Source organism: Callionymus lyra, chromosome 1 (genome assembly GCF_982586985.1).
Source record: "Callionymus lyra chromosome 1, fCalLyr1.hap1.1, whole genome shotgun sequence".
Lineage (NCBI taxonomy): Eukaryota > Metazoa > Chordata > Actinopteri > Syngnathiformes > Callionymidae > Callionymus > Callionymus lyra.
Genome location: NC_141818.1, coordinates 7,546,996 through 7,567,030, shown reverse-complemented (window position 1 = coordinate 7,567,030; position 20,035 = coordinate 7,546,996). Strand labels below are relative to the sequence as shown.

General features: G+C 43.6%; 2 protein-coding genes across 2 annotated transcripts; one reads left to right on the top strand and one right to left on the bottom strand.

Moving 5' to 3' along the window:
- Positions 1-11,649: 11,649 nt before the first annotated feature.
- On the top strand, positions 11,650-15,069 carry bmp3 (bone morphogenetic protein 3). The gene is made up of 3 exons (XM_087790366.1): positions 11,650-11,938; positions 12,365-13,227; positions 14,326-15,069. Exons 1-3 carry the CDS (start codon positions 11,713-11,715, stop codon positions 14,515-14,517), a joined length of 1,281 nt encoding a protein of 426 aa, XP_087646492.1. The 5' UTR covers positions 11,650-11,712; the 3' UTR covers positions 14,518-15,069.
- Positions 15,070-16,258: 1,189 nt separating this feature from the next.
- anxa3a (annexin A3a) lies at positions 16,259-19,837 on the bottom strand. Its single transcript, XM_087790652.1, has 13 exons — positions 19,814-19,837; positions 19,644-19,726; positions 19,548-19,580; positions 18,620-18,710; positions 18,468-18,562; positions 18,269-18,382; positions 18,109-18,199; positions 17,895-18,028; positions 17,614-17,707; positions 16,903-16,998; positions 16,782-16,840; positions 16,588-16,710; positions 16,259-16,459 (listed from the first exon to the last, which is right to left on the bottom strand). The coding sequence occupies exons 2-13, from the start codon at positions 19,653-19,655 to the stop codon at positions 16,397-16,399; spliced, it is 1,005 nt and encodes a 334-aa protein (XP_087646778.1). The 5' UTR covers positions 19,656-19,726; positions 19,814-19,837; the 3' UTR covers positions 16,259-16,396.
- Between the last annotated feature and the right edge of the window lie 198 nt (positions 19,838-20,035).

Sequence of the window (20,035 nt, the reverse complement as noted above, 5' to 3'; positions counted from 1 at the left end):
CTCTCTGCCGAGTCCAGCTGATGTGTTTTCAGGCTGGGGGGGCAGGTCGTGGAGTGAGCCAGAACCGGGCCAGCTCAGAACCTGATCGCATCTGTTTTACATGTTTGGAGCGCGACGCCCTCTGTTGTCCCACAGCTCTGGATCACATCAGCCGAGTGGTTCTCCACGGATCAGAACCTCACATGTGTTTGGACCCGCGGGCCGAGATCTTGTCCCCTAAACCTGAGCTGTCCTCCGGTTCTGCTGGTCAAAGGTTCTCTCTCCACTCTTTTGGTCCAGTTCAGGGTCACTTTAAGAACCACCGGGACTGGTTGGTTGTGGTCCAGTTGGTTCTGCTGGATCCTCGTCTGAACTTCTCTCCTCAAATATTTCACGTCCTTGTTCCACTCGGGTGACCGTGGGAGAGCCGGACCAGAACTGCAAGTCTCGTTACAGCCGGGCCCACGCGGTCACCTGATACTCTGCAGACGGCCCGACCCGCTCCATAGACCCGGTCCAACACGAGTCTGATCATTTATGCAGAGTCTTCACACACCACCATCTTTATCTTTATCATCTTCGTCATCATCACATCATCAACATCATAATCTTTATTATCATCATCATTATCATCAGCTTCATCACATCATAATCTTTATCATCATATTCATCGTCATCATCATCATCATTCTAATCTTTATTATCATCATCATCATCATTATAATCTTTATTATCTTCTTCATCATCATTATCTTTATCATCATCATCATCATCATCTTTATCATCATCATCATCGTCATCATCATCATCATCATCATCGTCATCATCATCATCATTATAATCTTTATTATCTTCTTCATCATCATTATCTTTATCATCATCATCATCATCTTTATCATCATCATCATCGTCATCATCATCATCATAATTATCTTTATCATCATCGTCATCATCATCATCATTATAATCTTTATTATCTTCTTCATCATCATTATCTTTATCATCATCATCATCATCATCATCATCATAATCTTTATTATCTTCTTCATCATCATTATCTTTATCATCATCATCATCATCTTTATCATCATCATCATCGTCATCATCATCATCATCATCATCATAATTATCTTTATCATCATCGTCATCATCATCATCATTATAATCTTTATCATCATCATCATCATCTTTATCGTCATCATCATCATCATCATCATAATTATCTTTATCATCATATTCATCATAATCTTCATCATCATCATCATCATCATCAACATCATCATCATCATATTTAGTTAAGTAAGTATTCTCTGTAAAGCAACTTTCACAGACCAGGCTAACAAAACGCTTTAATAACAAAACAATGGTCAGTTAAAAAATATATAAAATATATATAATCGTTTTTCATCATCATCATCATCATTCGCATCATCATTATAATCATATTTTTCAACACCTTTATTATCAGGTTCATATTTATGATCATCATCTTCATCATCATCATGACCATCTTTATCTTTATCTTCATTATTATCTTTATCATCATCTTTATAATCTTTTTAATCCCCTTCATCATCATCATCATAACATAATCAAAATCATCATCATCATCATCATCATTATTATGATAATATTTATAATCCTCTTCATCTTCATCTTCATCATCATGATCTTTAACGTCATCGTCATCATGACCTTTATTATCATCATCTTCTTCATCATCATTATCATCTTCATCCTTATCTTCCTTATCAACGTCATCATCATCTACATCATGACCTTTAGCATCATCATCAGCTTCATCCTCATCTACTTCAACATCATCACCATCTTCATCCTTATCTTCATCCTCATCATCCTCACCATCATCACCATCATCACCATCATCATCATCATCATCATCATCATCATCATCATCATCATCATCATCATCACCATGCTACATTAGGGATGCACAACTGTAATGATGACGATGATCATCATCATCATGATCTTTATCATTATCATCATCACCACCATCTTCATCCTTATCTTCATCATCATCATCATCATCATCATCATCATCATCATCATCATCATCATCATCATCATCATCATCACACAACTGTGCACAACTGTGAAGAATTACTTGATAACGGCTTAATTTTAAGCAACTTGCAGACATGACACTGATCAAGTCCTGACAAGGGTCAGAGGGCGACGACTGCTCATCAAAGCGACTGATGTTTGCCGTCGCCTGAAGTGAAGCTCAGAGTCCAGGCTTGCAGGTGGTGATTTTGGGGGGCGAGCTGGTGCTCGGGCGGCGCCAGAGGTTTGTGGGGGCAGCAGCATCTGCTCCCTCTTAGCTGCAACCACACTGGAGGTTATTGTTCCGGGGTGGAGAGAGAGGGGGGGCACATGCAGTCTTGATTAGTGTGGGGGGGGGATCACACCTCAACGTCACCCCAATGGTCACATGACCCTTGAAACAACAGTTTCTAAACCGATTCTTAAACGGATCCAGGAGTCATGATGCGGCCCGCGGGCCACACAAGTCCGCCTGAGCGCCTGGTGAGGTCCCTCTGTGTCCCCAGAGTAACTGGACGAGTGAGTGTTTGTTCAGGGGTGTCTTCGTCTTTGTCCTGGATGGTGGGACTTCTGGCTGACCCGCGGCTCTTTTTCTCGCCCTCCCGAGAAGCTGGACCGCCTGGGCTCGGCAGGCGAGTGAGGAATGCCAGGATGGTTTTGGCTCCGAACTCCACGGAATCATTAAAGATGTGGCGGGAGTTTAACCGACAGCCGTGAGGTCGTCAGTTCAGCTGCGGCTCCTCATGCTGACGTGAGGAACATGTTCACGACACGCCGCCGCGCTCCCTTTCCCAGAAAGTGACGTGAGAATTTGTGGAGATGTTGTTCGCCTTTTTTTTTCCCAGCTAGACAGGTACGGAGCATCGTCAGGTCTTGTTAAGAGAGACACGTCCAATGATACTCATTACCTTACATTATTCTTTCTAGTGTTCTGTAATCTGTTCTGTTCACATGCTAACTCCGCTAACATCAACTCCTCACATTAGCATGTTAGCGCTAGCTCATCTCGTACTCAGATGCTAGCTCTGCTAATGCTATCTCCTCTGATTGATTTGACATTGCTTTGAGAACGGTTTTGTAAATACACACATGCCAAACCTTCAGCTTCTTGTTATTCTAGGTTCTAAAGTAAATCTTGAGTTTAGATGTTGCTAATAAAAAGACAAGGAAAATATGAATGAAGCACGAGAAGAGACGCAACCTGCTGAGACCAGAGACCAAGCTTCCCTGCTAACCAGAGTGTGTTTGTGTGGTAGTTTTTGTGTCGCCGTTTTTTCGTGGCAGTGATTGTGTTTCTGAAGTAGCACTGGTGTTATTGCATATGTTTGACAGTTCATGTGTTGCATTGCTCCTGTGACAGCGCTGGTTTTTTAGTGTTTGTTTACGTTTAGTGTTGCAAAGTTTGTGTTGCAGGGTTTTTATTGTGGCTTTTGTGTTGCAGTTTTTGTGTTTTAGTGTTTGTGTCGTGGATTTTAGGGTACAGCATTTGTGTGACAGTTTTTGTATTGCAGCGTTTGTGATGCAGTGTTTTTGTCGCAGCATTTCTGTGTTGCAGCGTTTGTGTCACAGTGTTTCTGTCGCAGCATTTTTTCACAAACATTTGTCGCAGTGTTTTTGTCGCAGCATTTTTTCACAAACATTTGTCACAGTGTTTTTGTTGCAGCATTTTTGTCGCAGCGTTCTTGTCGCAGCGTTTTTGTTGCAGCATCTTTGTTGGAGCGTTTTTGTTGCAGTATTTTTTCACAAACATTTGTCGCTTTGTTTTTGTCGTAGTGTTTTTGTCGCAGCATTTTTTCACAAACATTAGTCGCAGTGTTTTTATTGCTGTATTTTTTCACAAACTTTTGTCGGAACGCTTTTTGTCGCAGCATTATTTTCGCAGTGTTTTTGTCGCAGCATTTGTGGCGTAGCTTTTGTGTTTAAAGCTTTGTTTGACAGTTATTGTGTTGCATTGTTTGTGTGGCAGAGTTTTCCTTGTACCGTTTGTGTGGCAATGGTCTTAATGTTTCTGTTTCAATGTTTGTGTGGTAGCAATTGTGTTGTATAGTTTGTGTGATAGCAATTGTGTTGTATAGTTTGTGTGGTAGCAATTGTGTTGTATAGTTTGTGTGGTAGCAATTGTGTTGTATAGTTTGTGTGATAGCAATTGTGTTGTATAGTTTGTGTGGTAGCAATTGTGTTGTATAGTTTGTGTGATAGCAATTGTGTTGTATAGTTTGTGTGATAGCAATTGTGTTGTATAGTTTGTGTGATAGCAATTGTGTGTGGTAGCAATTGTGTTGTATAGTTTGTGTGATAGCAATTGTGTTGTATAGTTTGTGTGATAGCAATTGTGTTGTATAGTTTGTGTGGTAGCAATTGTGTTGTATAGTTTGTGTGATAGCAATTGTGTTGTATAGTTTGTGTGATAGCAATTGTGTTGTATAGTTTGTGTGGTAGCAATTGTGTTGTATAGTTTGTGTGATAGCAATTGTGTTGTATAGTTTGTGTGATAGCAATTGTGTTGTATAGGTTGTGTGATAGCAATTGTGTGTGGTAGCAATTGTGTTGTATAGTTTGTGTGATAGCAATTGTGTTGTATTGTTTGTGCGGTAGCAATTGTGTTGTATAGTTTGTGTGGTAGCAATTGTGTCGTGGAGGTTGTGTGGTAGCAATTGTGTTGTAGAGTTTGTGTGATAGCAATTGTGTCGTGGAGGTTGTGTGGTAGCAATTGTGTCGTGGAGGTTGTGTGGTAGCAATTGTGTTGTATAGTTTGTGTGGTAGCAATTGTGTCGTGGAGGTTGTGTGGTAGCAATTGTGTCGTGGAGGTTGTGTGATAGCAATTGTGTTGTATAGTTTGTGTGGTAGCAATTGTGTCGTGGAGGTTGTGTGGTAGCAATTGTGTCGTAGAGGTTGTGTGGTAGCAATTGTGTCGTAGAGGTTGTGTCTCAGCGTTTGTGTTGCAGCAGGTGCCCCCACACACACATGTGTTCTTCTGCTCGCACACGTTTGTGTTCTCCTCGCTCGGTCTCTAAGAAAACAACATTCCTGCGGACGCCAGATTGGAACCTGCTGCTGCTGACGACTTGACGTCGACTCGACTTCCCTCGTGCGCACCTGCTTGTCGACCTTCGTTAGTTGCTGAGAAAACATTTGCTGTCGACTTCCATTAACTTCTGATGCAAAAGAGTTCAGCCTGCGGGGGGCGACATTCGATCCCCACACAAGGCCCGACTCTCTGGTTTTTGTTCGAGTCGCTGAGGCAGATCCTCTCCCACCCCTGAAGTGGTTCTGCTCATCCGTGTGCAGGTGGCGCCGCTGAGGCAGAGCAAATGTGCGACACATGTTGGCACGAGCGACGGCGGCGGCGGCGGCGGCGAGTCATTGTTCCCCGACGAATCCCGTTTCTCACACTTTTACTGGCGCACGTGTCTGGGTGTGGTGCGACCCGGCGCTGCTGCATGTGGGACACGGACAGAACCGGCTGGTCCAATAAACGCCGGTCCAAAATACCTCACATCTGGACGACCGCGGCGGCGAGCAGGAATGTTAATTGTCGTTTGGTATTTCGACATAAATAGAACCAAAGTTCTGTCACATCAAATTCGCACAGACCAGAATTGGGCTCCTGGCCCATGTGTGCTGCAGGTTCTGACTTATGGCAGTTAGGAACCATAACCACGGACCGTCCACCTGATGACACAACCGGACCTTGTGTGATGACATCACAATGACCTGTCAATCAACAACTTTGTAAGGGTGTTCCGGGTCAGTACCGAAGAAATGGACCAAGGCTAGAGCTCCCAGAACAAGAGCCCAAAGTTTGTAAGACCGATTTTCTTTTTTTATGGGCTATGTCCCGGTTCTGTCGACCCTGTGGAGGTCCGGTTTCTCCCCAGCAGAACATCTGAGGTTCAGCCGGTCGGTTCTGTTGGGGAGATGGATGACGGGCCGACTGAGTAACGACACGCTCTATATCTGGTGTTCATCATGTGTTGGCCCGGTCTGTGAAACACGAGCCGCTCTGGCGCCGAGCCACCAACGATCTGGACCCGTACTCTCCGCGGGACGAGCCTCCGCTCTGATTTACAGCCCACCGGTCCAGTTCCACTCTGGTCCTCCGGTCCTCCAGAACACGCTGCCGTAGTGGTCGGGGATTTGCGACGGTGACCCAGAACATCTGGAGCCGCTCAGGTTCACCCGGTCATTACATAATACTTCATCATCATCATCATCATCACTATATTAATAATCTTCATCATCATCTTCATCCTCAACTTCAAAATTAAAATAATCATCATCATCATCTTCATCATCATAACAAGCTTCATCTTCTTCATCATCATCATCATCACCTTCATCATCATAATAATCCTGATCATCTTCATCATCCTCAATAAGATTCCGGGCGACAGGAAGTGACACGAGGGAGTTAAAGACTTTCTTCAGAACTCCGATTACAGGAAAAACTTCATCTCCAGATTTAACTCTGGTCTGGAGGTCCAAACTGGTCCTGGAGCCGCGGAACCATAATGAGACCTCTCGAAGCTGCAGACTCTTTCATTCCACTAAAATAAGATTCTCTCGCTCTCTGTCTGCTCGGTTCTGATCCGACGAGACACCAGAAAACTCACAAGTCGCTGATGCCAGCTGAACCTGTCTGACTCGATCCGGTTCACTCCGACTCTAGTCGTCCTCCTCGCGGGGTCTTCGTCGGTCTCGGGTCTTCAGGAGTTTGGAGTTCATGGGTATCAGAACATCTGGGCGGCACCGGGTGGAGCGTCCACCAGACCAGAACTCTTCCTCGTAAATAAACGAGTCGGTTGTTTGTTTGTCGACTTGTTTCTCCAAACAAATCCTGCTTCTTCACCAAGTTTCATGTTCCAGACTGAAGCTCGATGACGTCACAGACTCACATGAGCTTCACCAGGAATGATTTGTTAGGAAGATTGACATATGATTCAGTAGACCAGGAGAAGTCACTACACAAAGATGAACGCTACACACAAAGATGAATCGTTACACACAAAGATGAATCGTTACACACAAAGATGAACGCTACACACAAAGATGAATCGCTACACACAAAGATGAACGCTACACACAAAGATGAATCGCTACACACAAAGATGAATCGCTACACACAAAGATGAATCGCTACACACAAAGATGAACGCTACACACAAAGATGAATCGCTACACACAAAGATGAACACTACACACAAAGATGAACACTACACACAAAGATGAACACTACACACAAAGATGAATCGTTACACACAAAGATGAATCGCTACACACAAAGATGAACACTACACACAAAGATGAATTGCTATACACAAAGATGAAGCGCTACACACAAAGATGAAGTGCTACACACAAAGATGAATCGCTACAAGACAAAGATGAATTGCTATACACAAAGATGAAGCGCTACACACAAAGATGAACACTACACACAAAGATGAACACTACACACAAAGATGAACACTACACACAAAGATGAATCGTTACACACAAAGATGAATCGCTACACACAAAGATGAACACTACACAAAGATGAATTGCTATACACAAAGATGAAGCGCTACACACAAAGATGAAGTGCTACACACAAAGATGAATCGCTACACACAAAGATGAACACTACACACAAAGATGAACACTACACACAAAGATGAACACTACACACAAAGATGAATCGTTACACACAAAGATGAATCGCTACACACAAAGATGAACACTACACACAAAGATGAATTGCTACACACAAAGATGAAACGCTACATACAAAGATGAACACTACACACAAAGATGAAGCCCTACACACAAAGATGAAACGCTACACACAAAGATGAAGCCCTACACACAAAGATGAATCCCTACACACAAAGATGAAACGCTACACACAAAGATGAATCCCTACACACAAAGATGAAGCCCTACACACAAAGATGAATCGCTACACACAAAGATGAATCCCTACACACAAAGATGAATCGCTACACACAAAGATGAACACTACACACAAAGATGAATCCCTACACACAAAGATGAATCGCTACACACAAAGATGAATCCCTACACACAAAGATGAAACGCTACACACAAAGATGAATCCCTACACACAAAGATGAATCGCTACACACAAAGATGAATCGCTACACACAAAGATGAACACTACACACAAAGATGAATCGTTACACACAAAGATGAATCACTACACACAAAGATGAACACTACACACAAAGATGAAACGCTACATACAAAGATGAATCCCTGCACACAAAGATGAATCGCTACACACAAAGATGAAACGCTACACACAAAGATGAAGCCCTACACACAAAGATGAATCCCTACACACAAAGATGAATCGCTACACACAAAGATGAATCCCTACACACAAAGATGAATCGTTACACACAAAGATGAATCACTACACACAAAGATGAACACTACACACAAAGATGAAACGCTACATACAAAGATGAATCCCTGCACACAAAGATGAATCGCTACACACAAAGATGAAACGCTACACACAAAGATGAAGCCCTACACACAAAGATGAATCCCTACACACAAAGATGAATCCCTGCACACAAAGATGAATCCCTACACACAAAGATGAATCCCTACACACAAAGATGAATCGCTACACACAAAGATGAATCGCTACACACAAAGATGAATCCCTGCACACAAAGATGAATCGCTACACACAAAGATGAATCGCTACACACAAAGATGAATCCCTACACACAAAGATGAATCGCTACACACAAAGATGAATCCCTACACACAAAGATGAATCCCTACACACAAAGATGAATCGCTACACACAAAGATGAATCCCTACACACAAAGATGAAGCCCTACACACAAAGAGTTAATAATAAAAAATGTTTCACTACACATAGGAGTCTTTGCACAAAAAGATGCATAGATGAATCACAATAAAAAACGAGGCACTACACAAAAAAGATTCACTAAAAAAAATATGATTCACCCCACAAAGATGAGTCGTTCCACAAAAAAACAAGTCTCTTCACAAAAAATATTTGCTACACTAAGATTAGTAACTACACAAAGACGAATTGCTAAACAAAATACACAAAAATGAGTCGTTACACAAAAAACGGGTCATAGATGAATCACTGGGCAAAAAGTAAGTAAGTAAGTAAGTAAGTAATTTTTATTTGTATAGAGCTTTTCCAGACCAGGGTCACAAAGCGCTTAAACAATCAAAACAATACTCAATAAAGTATATATTTTAAAGATCAAGATAAAACTGATAACACAACAGGAGTTCCAGAAAATCAAGGAAAAGCCTGAACAAATAAAAACGTCTTAAGATGTTTCTTGAAGGAGTTAGTAGACTCTATCAAGCGCAAAGAGAGAGGAAGATCGTTCCAAAGCTTAGGAGCAACAGCCTGGAAGGATTTCTCTCCTCTGGTCCTTAAACCGTGTGCGAGGAACCATCAGTAGATTCTGATCCACAGACCTCAGAGCCCGAGCTGGGGTGTAAGGCTGGATCAGATCACTGATGTAAGGAGGAGTCTGACCATGAATAGCTCTGAAAGTAAGAACCAGAATTTTAAAGTTGATTCTGAAAGAAACTGGAAGCCAGTGAAGAGTTTTAAGGATCGGAGAAATGTGAGTTCTTCTAGTGGAGCGGGTCAGAATTCTCGCTGCAGAGTTCTGAATCAACTGCAGGCGAGACACCTCCTTCTTGTTAAGACATGAAAATAAACTGTTGCAATAGTCCAGGCGAGAAGAAACAAAGAGATTTTTCTCAGTTGAAGGAAACAGTTTCTGGTCAGTTTCCTGCAGTGTTGAACAAGAGACATATCTTTATCAAATACAACACCCAGGTTTCTCAGGCTCAGTTTGACTGACTGACTTAAGTCACCCAAGTACTGACTCAACCCTGGAACCGTATCATCAGGAGCAATCACCAGAGTTTCAGTTTTGTCCACATTTAGCTGCAAAGTGTTTTCACTCATTGTTTGATTTCTAGCAAACAATCGACTAAGCTGTTGAACCTCTGGGGCTCAGTTGCATCAAAAGAGCAGTAGAGCTGGATGTCATCAGCAAAAATGTGATAAGAAACATCAGGAAATCTCTGAATGATTTTACCCAGGGGAATCAAGTACAGAAAAAACAATAAAGGACCCAGAACAGAACCTTGAGGGACTCCACACAACTCACTCAGACCTCATTTGATTGGCAGATACACTAAGACTGCGCCCAGAAAGGTAAGATGAGAACCATTCTAACACAGACCCAGACAGTCCCACTTCATCCCTCAGTCTTCTTAGCAGGATCTGGTGATCAACTGTGTCAAAGACTGAGGACAGACCCAAGAGAACCAGAGCAGTGAATTTACCCGAGTCAGCCGACATCATGATGTCACTGGACACTTTCAATAAAGCTGTCTCCGTAGAGTGATGTTTACGGAAGCCAGACTGAAACTTCTCATGGATGTCGCTCTGATCCGGGAACAAAGACAGCTGTTCAGACACCACCTTCTCCAAGATCTTGGACAAGAAAGGGAGCTTAGAAATAGGCTAAAATGCTGAGGTCAGTTGGGTCTAAGCCTGGCCTTTTTGAGCAGAGTCTCCACACTAGCATGTTTAAATGCATTGGGAAAAACCCCTGTGGAAAGGGAGATGTTCACCATATTGGTAACCCAGGGGCCAATTACATCAAATACTTTGATAAAAAGCCTACAAGGAAGGATGTCATCTGAGCAAGAGGGGGGTTTCATCTTGTTCACTGGTGGCGAAATATCACCCAAGGATACAGCAGTGAAGGAAGACCAAGAGGAGGAGAGGGGCTCAGAGACAGAAGGGGTTCCAAACAAAGGGGGAGAGATTTTGTCTTTGATCAATTTAATTTTGTCAATGAAAAATCTCAACAATGCATTGCTGTCAGCTTCACAGAAGACAGGCGTGATTTGAGGAGCAGGAGACATGAGAGAATTAATCTTGTCAAACAACACATTGTGTTTTTTCTTATTTGCTGCTACCAGTTTTCTGATGTAATCAGATCTTGCAGTTTCTACCATTTCATTGTAAGAAAACATCAGATCCATGAGGTGAAGTCTGTGCACCTCAAGTTTAGTGGACTTCCAGAGACACTCAGTCTTTCGACAAAGTCTCTTCAGACTCAGGAGATCTTCATTTGTCCAATCCATTTTTCTGAATTTTCAAGTTCGATTTAACAGGTGCCACTTGATCCAGTATTTCAACACAATGAGTAGTGAAACAGTGAATCAAACTGTCCAAACAAACTGTTCACACAAAAAGGAGTCACTACACAAACGAGTCACTGAATGCAATTACTATAAAAAAGACTCACTACCCAACACAGAAGTGACTCTCCTAACATGAATGAGTCACACCACTCAATTTGAGTCACTACACAAAGATGACTCACTACACACAGACTTGTCAAAAACAGAAGAAACAACCTCGGGTTCTTGTTCTGGATCCTTAGACTCGTGTTCTCTCCTCCCTCCCTCCCCCTCGCACTCCCTCTCTCCTCCCTGCCCATCACCCCTCCCTCCCTCTCTCCATCTCTCCTCCCTCCCTCCCTCCCTACCTCCTTCTCTCTCTCCCTCCCTCGCTCCCTCTCTCCCTCCCTCTCTCCCTCCCTCTCTCCCGGGCTCAGTCTCAGGTGATGGTTCTTCTCATCATGTCGCTCCGCTCGGCGCTGGTCTCGCTGTTGACCAGCTGGACCTTCTTGACCTCCTGCCGGAACCTGCACGGGTTCGGCGCCCGCGCGGACCTGACGCGGCAGCTGGACGCGGTGACGGAACACATGCGGACGCTCTACTCCAAGTACAACCGAGCCGGGTTCGGCTTCAGGGACGGGAACACGGTCCGGAGCTTCCAGGCGCACGCGGGTTCGTATTATTCGGGGTCACTTTAAATCACGCGAAAAGTCAGACTTCTAGGGTTTTGACTGCGTTCGAACTCATCTGTGCTGAGACGGTTCCGAACCTCCTGGATTACACCTGCTCGATAATCCGACACCTTTGTGACGTCATAATCTGAGCGACTCTGAGGGTCACACCTGCTCACAGACTCCACACATCGATAAACAAACAGATGCAACGTTTCAGATCAAACTTTGTCCGCTTCACTCTGAGGCTGCAGCGCCTCCTGGCGGACGCGCGTAGTTACGACAGAGGTTCTGTTTTGATGAACGTATTTACTTGAAAACAGTCCAGAACCACCCGAGAGTAAAACCTCCTCACAACTAGACTCACACTTCAGACTCACTCAAAGGTTATGTGTGTTTTTGACGTTTGTCACGATTGTGTTTGCAGGTTCCGTCCACCAGAGGCTGCTCTTCAACCTGACCTCGCTGACCCGGTCCGAGGAGGTTCTGTCCGCCACGCTCCACTTCTACACCGGGGCCTGTCCCGGGGCTCGCGTCTGCGGACGCCACGGCCTCCAGGCTCGGGTCCGGTTGGTCCTGTCCTGCTCCGGGCCAGCGGACCAACGGATGCAGACTCTGGGTCAGATCCAGGTCAACGTGTCGCCGACGGCCCACCGGGTCTCTTGGCAGTGGAAAGACATCACCAGGATGGTGAACCGGGCCCAGCACCAGGACCGACTGGTCATCGCTCTGGAAGTGGAGCCGAGGGGTCCGTGGACGGAGGTTCTGGAGGAGCACCCGCCGTACATCCTGGTCTACGCCAACGACTCCGCCATATCTCGCGCAGAGAATGTCGTGACAACTCTGCGGCGCCACCCGCTGTCTGGAGACAAAGTTTTACAAAGCTTCCACAAACATCAGCCGCGGAACGACTCGGCGCCGCAGCGTCGCCGCCGTCGCTCCGTGGACGTACTGATGCCCCTGCAGAACAACGAGCTGCCGGGACCCGAGTACCCGTACGAGGCCACCGGCTGGGACGAGGCCGGTCCGTACGAGCCCTTCGACAACAAGCCGGCCCGGCGGGCTCGGAAGAAGCCGCGCAAGAATCAGCGCCAGAAGATGGCGCTGCTGCAATTCGACGAGCAGACGATCCGAAGGGCTCGCAAGAAGCAGCTCAACCAGCCGCGCAGCTGCGCACGGCGCTACCTGAAGGTGGACTTCGCCGACATCGGGTGGAGCGAGTGGATCATCTCGCCCAAGTCCTTTGACGCCTTCTACTGCTCCGGGTCTTGCCAGTTCCCCATGGCCAAGGTGAGACCTGCCTTAACATTATGACCACCTACCAAATTGAAGTTGTAGGATACACAAGATGAGACGACAAGTAAACGTCAGATAGACTTGAAAAATCAGTTTAAATGTCAGTTATTTGGAAACATCGTAATCATTGAAGTTGATTTTCTTTCGTGTCGCTTTAAACGTATGTTTATTTGTCCTCACAAGGACATTCATTCAAGCTGTTTATAAACATTTATCTCTGAGCAAAACATATGAATGAATGAATGTACTTGAAGACGATGAAGATGAAGTATTACTACATAATGTTGCTGTAATGACATCAATAATATAAAGTATATCAAAATGGTTACATATTTATCATTTATATATTTTTAATGTTAAAACCCGGTATTTTTCCCTTAAATATTTTTTTTAGCAGTTCATTTTCATTTTTTGGTATCATTTCTATATTAAAAGGTTGATTTTTTTTCTTAACAATTGAATAAAAAAATCTAAAAATTTTCAAAATGAATGATTTTTTTTCACACATAGTGTTTTAAATTCTAATTTAAATTATGAATTAATATATTTTCTCTGTACTCTGTTGGTATTGTCTGGTGGCACTTTTATACTATGATACCAACATTTTACATTGAATGCAAAAGGTTGTACATTTTTAAAAAGATGTTTAAATTATTGTATTATTGTAATAAATCTGTAAAAGAAAATCAAATTATTTAAATAATATTCGATTTTTTTTAAAATACATTATTAATATAAAAAGGTACCTTTTCAATAAACAAATATTTTAAATGTTTGATTAAATTATTCAAAATTAATAAAAAAAACAAAAACTAAAAAACCTTCAAGATTTAATATACATGTTATTTTATTAAATTGTTAAATACATATTAATAAACACTGAATTCAGTTGTTTGAATAATTAAATGCCGTAAAGAATTTCAATTAAAGAAATTCAATCTATCAATAATTTAAATGTTTAAATAACAATATTCTGATGCCACTGACGTGCTTCACTTGTGATGTTCAAGTGCATATAAATAGTTATTTACCTCCAAGAACAATCATCAGTACTGGTCTACATGTAGTAACAAACTGAATTGAACTGTGCAGGCTCTCAGGCCGTCCAATCACGCGACGATCCAGAGCATCGTGCGTGCGGTGGGCGTGGTCGCCGGCGTGCCGGAGCCGTGCTGCGTCCCGGAGAAGATGTCGTCGCTCAGCATCCTGTTCTTCGACGAGGACAAGAACGTGGTGTTGAAGGTGTACCCCAACATGACGGTGGAGTCCTGCGCCTGCCGGTAGTACCGACTCACCCTGGACCTTCATCATCATCATCATCATCATCATCATCATCTTCACCGCGGCTCGCTGGCGTCCACATCAACACGGCGACGCCCACACGGACGTTCTGGGACGAGCAACTGGGAAGACTCCGCTGGGACGAGTCGATGGGTCTCTTGAGAGGAGAGTTGTCCCTTTACTGAAGCGCCTGAACGCATCGTCACGAACTTCATGTCTGAAGAAGCTGAAAGATCTGTAATCCCACACAGAGGCTTCGGTCGGAGTAGAAAACGTCAGGACGACTTCAGGACTGAAATATATCATTTTTATTAAACGTATATTTTATATCAGCCATATTCAACATTTAATATATAAACTGGAGTGACGGACCGTCGGTGCTTTCGTCACATCCAGTCGCCTCAGGTCAGCGAGTATTTATTCTGAGGAGAAACTAAATCTTTTTTCTATTTTTGTAAAGTTTTTTTGTATTGAAACGTTTTACACATGTGCCGCCAACAGGGGGCGACAGAAGCAACATTGATGATGTTTGCGAATAAAGAGATTAAAAGTCAACCGTCCCTCCCACTTAGAAGCTCCTCGCGTTATTGATCGTTGGGATTATTTAATCCAGATTATGACGAATATAGAGATAATAACAATAATAATGAAAAAGTATATATTTTTTCATGTCACCAATAATCTGATGGTCATCGACAGGTGACTCAGATTAATAATCTGCAGGGACGTGCAGTTGAAAACAGATTATATTGTGATTGATCACCAGATTATGTCTGTTATATTTAGTTAAATGAACTGGATCTGATACAGTCGTCGATGATTAGATTATGTCGATTTTCGAGAATATTATTTTCACATAATCCTGCTATTTTGAGTCACAGAGCATCGCTGTGGATTGAACGAGCGACTTTGTAAGAGATATTTTTTTATTATTGCCGTTTTTTGTCTTTGTCAGAGATGGAAATTTAGTTTGTTGTTCGGTGACGTCACAGAGCTTGGTTTGCTTCACGGGTTCAAATGCGATCCAGTCAACATCACAGGGGGCGCTGTTGACTATGGAATACCGTGAGCGCCATAAATAGTTTATAAAATAAGACATCCGGAGGAAAATAAGTAAAAATATATACTGAAATACGTTTAAATGTGTATGAATACACTATATTGCTGTTGGAAAATAAATACATGATAAATGTGTAAGGGTAATAGAAGATGAGCAAAAATACTATTTTGTAAAAGAGTTGTAGGTAATTTTCTTTTTAAAAAACACGGAATATAAGGTGGATACACGCATTTATGCATGCATTTATTTCCTAAAAGCCATATAAACGTTTCTGCGTATTTCAATATATACTGTTACTTCTTTTCCTTTGGATTCTCTATCTCCAAACACTTTTTTATTAACTAATTATGATCCTCCTGGTATTCCATAGGGGACATAAATCTATAGTGGACAGTGGAGACTCATCACAAAGAAATAGTTACTTTAAAATCTACAGAATTGTCTTCAGACCAGCAGGGGGCGGAGATGCTGCATGTATGTATGTATGTCAAAGTAGACCAAAAACGTGTTCTTGCTCATCAACGAACTTTTTGGTCTACTTTGTGTTTATTTGTCGTGTCAGCTGAGGACACAACATCTTCAGTGACAGGAACTCTAGTCGCGACTGTTGAGGGTCACAAAGTAAAAAAAAACCCCGATCATTTAAGGTCACGTGACCTGAGAAACAGACAAGTTGAGGCGGTGAAGAGTTGACGTCTTTATGAATGACAAAAACAACAAAACCTAGGCTTTCAATGGTCAAGTCATCGGTTGTGTTAATGTGAGACGTCACTTCCTCTGCACGCCACCAGGCGGCGCCCGACCACGAGAGTCAGTGGACAGCTAGTCGTCGTCTCCGCCGCACAGAGCCAGGATACCATTCTGGAGTTCCCCGCTCAGGTCAGACTGCAGGAGAACAAGTCGACACACACTCAAACTCACACTGATGATGATGATGTCACACACTGATTATGATGATGTCACACACTGATGATGATGTCACACAATGATGATGTCACATCAGACAAACTGACCTTGATGTAATGGTGCAGCGACTCGTCGTACAGCTTCTTGAACTGGGTCCGGATGTCGAGCATGTCCACTTCAGACCGGTTCACCATGACCCGGATCAGACTGACCTCGCAGGTTCCTCCGCCCTGAACAGAACCATCGAGTTAGACTGGATGTCGGCTCCCCCTGCAGGCCAGAGCGAGGAGGTTCAGCTGACCTTCATGCTGTCGTGCAGCCTCTCGGCGAAGTACGCCGGCTTGTTCTTCACACACTTCACTGCAACACAACAAACGCCGAGTCAGAGGTTGTCGGCACGAGTCCGGACCGAAGACACTGACCCACGCTGACCATCAGCTCCTCCAGGTCCCCCCTCATCTCTGACTCGATGGTCTCCTGAAGAGTCTTATCGCTCAGTTCCTTATACTCCAGCAGAGCTGAGGAGAGAACACATCCAGATGAAGGAGAGAAGAAAAGCAGAAAGAAGAAGAAGAGGAAGAAGAATAGGATGAGGGAGAAGAAGAAAGAGAGGTGCAAGAAGAGGAAGAATAAGTAAAATAAGAGGAAGAGCTGGATGAAGAATAGAAAAGGATACGAAGAAGAATAGGAAGAAGAGAAAATAATAATATTAAGATGGAAAAGAAGAGGAGAATAGGAAGAGGAAAAGGGGAGAATGAAGAAGAATAGCAGGAATAAGAAGAATAGGAACGTGGGAGGAGATGAGGAAGAAGAAAAGAAAGAGGCGGAAGTAAAAGAGGAAGAAGAAAATCAAGAAGGATGGGAGGAAGAAGAAGAAGAAAAGGAAGAAGAGAAAATGGAGGAAGAAGAACTATAGGAATGGGAGGAAGAATAAGAAAAGGAAGTGTGAAAAGAAAGAGTAAGAGGAGTAACAAAAAGAGGAAGGGGAAAAAGAATAGGACGGAAGGGAGAAAGAAGTAAAGGAAGAGGAGGAACAAATGAGAATAAGAATAAGAATAAGAATAAGAATGAAAGGAAGAAGAAGTATAAGAAGAGGGGAAGGAAGAACAAGAAGAGGAGGAGGAGGAGCCTACTTTTACGCAGCTGAGGGATGCTCTTGCGACAGAGGATGTCGATGAACTTGGACTCGTCGGTTCCCCACTTCTTCTCTCCAGCCTCGTACAGGACCTGAGACACGAGTCACTTTAACGACTCGAGTCACTTAGCTTAGGTAAGAGTCAGTCATTGAGTCCGTACAGCAACGAGTCGCTCAGGTCTCACTCCTTTTGCAGTAAAGTGATCAAACTTGACAAGTCATTGAATCGAGTCACAAACGACGAGACCAGTCACGAGTCATGGAGTCAGTTCGAGTCACCTGAGCGTCTTCTTTGGCCTGCCGAGCGTCCGCGGGTGACTCGTCTCTCTCGCCCTCGGCCAGGATCAGCAGAGCGTCCCCGAAGTCCCCGGAGACTTCCTTCTTCAACCGGTGAGTCAGCGACTTCCCCGTCTCTGAGGAGCACACGAGTCACTACAGGGCTCGGACGAGTCGTCACATCTGGACGAGTCGTCACATCTGGACGAGTCTCCACCTTCCAGATGGACTTCGGCGAGCGCTCGGATCTCAGCGTTGGTTTTGGGGGCGAAGATCTCCGTCAACAGGTGTTCTTTGGTGCCCGCCCCCTGAAATGGCAGAGGTCAGAGGTCAGAGGTCGATGTGAATGAAGGATGGATGAGAGGGAGACCTCTGACCTCCACGGCCTTCAGGAACTCCTGAAAGTCGAACATGGCATGAGGATACAACAGCCCCTCCATCAGGTCGCCCAGGTCTCCTCTGGTGTCGCTCTTCACGTCGTCCAGCAGACACTGTGGAGACACACAACTGAGTACACACACACACACACACACACACACATTCATCCAGTCATCAGTCATGAGCGTCGACTCGGACCTGGTCGTACTCCCTCTTGTACGTCTCTTGGATGAGCTGCCTCTGAGCGTTGCTCCTCTGCGTCAGGATCGACACCAAACTCTTCTCATCGGTGCCTGAAAACGAGTCGAGTCAACGGGGCGAGTCTCGGACGATGAACGGGTGAATTTTACCAAATCCGTCGAGGGCCTTCTTCAAGTCCGCCGCGTCCTGTTTGGGGTCGAAGGTGGAAGGAGGGTGGATGCTCGCCCTGTCTCCGTGATCCTACAACAAAACCTGAACATTCACTCGTTCATCCCCAGAGAACTTGTGTCTATAATTCATTGCTTCACCTTCAACAAACATGAATTTCTCTAGTCTTCACCTCCCAAACAGAGCGATAGAATGAATGAATAGAAAGTTCAACAGCAAATAATGAATGGATGAATAACGTTTCTAGTCTTGTTTTGAGCGTGAAATGATAGAACTCGAATATAATAATAATAATAATAATGAATGGATGAAACACATTCATGAACATAGTCAAAGTAAGAAGATGAATGAACGAACAAATGAATCCTGTCCCTACTTGATGAAAGTATGAAGTAATTAAAAGTAGAACAGGAAACAATGAATGGATGAATAAAGTTTCTTATTATTACGCTGGTTTAAGTGTGGAAGGGTTAACATTTGACAGGATAAATCCTGCATAGATGAAATTCTTTCTGAATTCATTCAAGTGAATAAATGAATTATAAATATAAAGTACAACAAGAAATGAAGGGATGAATATGTTTTTTCGTTGTTTTGAGTGTTAAAGGTTAAGGTCGTACAGAATTAATAATGAATGGATGAAACTCATTGAGCTGAGAGGAATGAACAAATGAATGAATGCAGTATGTATGTAATGAGTGGATGAATGAATAGAAAACAGCAATAATAAAGGGATGAATAAAGTATCTTGCTTTAAAGTTGTTTTGAATGTGAAAGGGTTAAAGTGGAATAGAATAAATTATGAATGGATGAAACTCATCAAGGAACAAAGTACAGAACTGAATGAACCAATAAATGAATGCAGTCTCTACTTCATGAGTGAATAAATGAACGAGTGAATGGACTTACACAGTCATCGTCGTAGAGACAATTGAGGTCGTCCTGACGGAGAATAAAACATCATCAATGCAGAGAAATGAACACATGAAAAAAAACGCTTCTTACCCAGAGTGACATGATGATGCAACTGTTGGAAGGAACAGAGATGAGTCGCAAACGTTCACAGAGGAAGACGACGACAACAGGAGCTACACAAGAGTGTCACAGTCGTTCAAGACTCCAGAAACACAATGTGACGACAACTCCTGTGGAAGAGCAACTGCAGCGACACTCACCTGAGCTGGAGACACCTGCCGAACCGGAACAGAGACTACGCCCGACAGGTGCAGCCGAGCACACGGAGACGCCCACAGAAAAACGCCAGCACACTCTGACGCACGCACACACACACACACACACACACACACACACAAACACACACACACACACACACACACACACACACACACACACACACACACACACACACACACACACACACACACACACACACACAC

Excerpts from the sequence above, each read along its gene's own strand:
- bmp3 (XM_087790366.1), top strand. The coding sequence starts at position 11,713 with ATGGTTCTTCTCATCATGTCGCTCCGCTCGGCGCTGGTCTCGCTGTTG. Across the intron at positions 11,939-12,364 it reads GAGCTTCCAGGCGCACGCGG|GTTCCGTCCACCAGAGGCTG; the intron begins GTTCGTATTATT and ends TTGTGTTTGCAG. Across the intron at positions 13,228-14,325 it reads GCCAGTTCCCCATGGCCAAG|GCTCTCAGGCCGTCCAATCA; the intron begins GTGAGACCTGCC and ends TGAACTGTGCAG.
- anxa3a (XM_087790652.1), bottom strand. Across the intron at positions 18,200-18,268 it reads AGTTCCTGAAGGCCGTGGAG|GGGGCGGGCACCAAAGAACA; the intron begins GTCAGAGGTCTC and ends CTGCCATTTCAG. Across the intron at positions 18,029-18,108 it reads CGCCGAAGTCCATCTGGAAG|AGACGGGGAAGTCGCTGACT; the intron begins GTGGAGACTCGT and ends TGTGCTCCTCAG.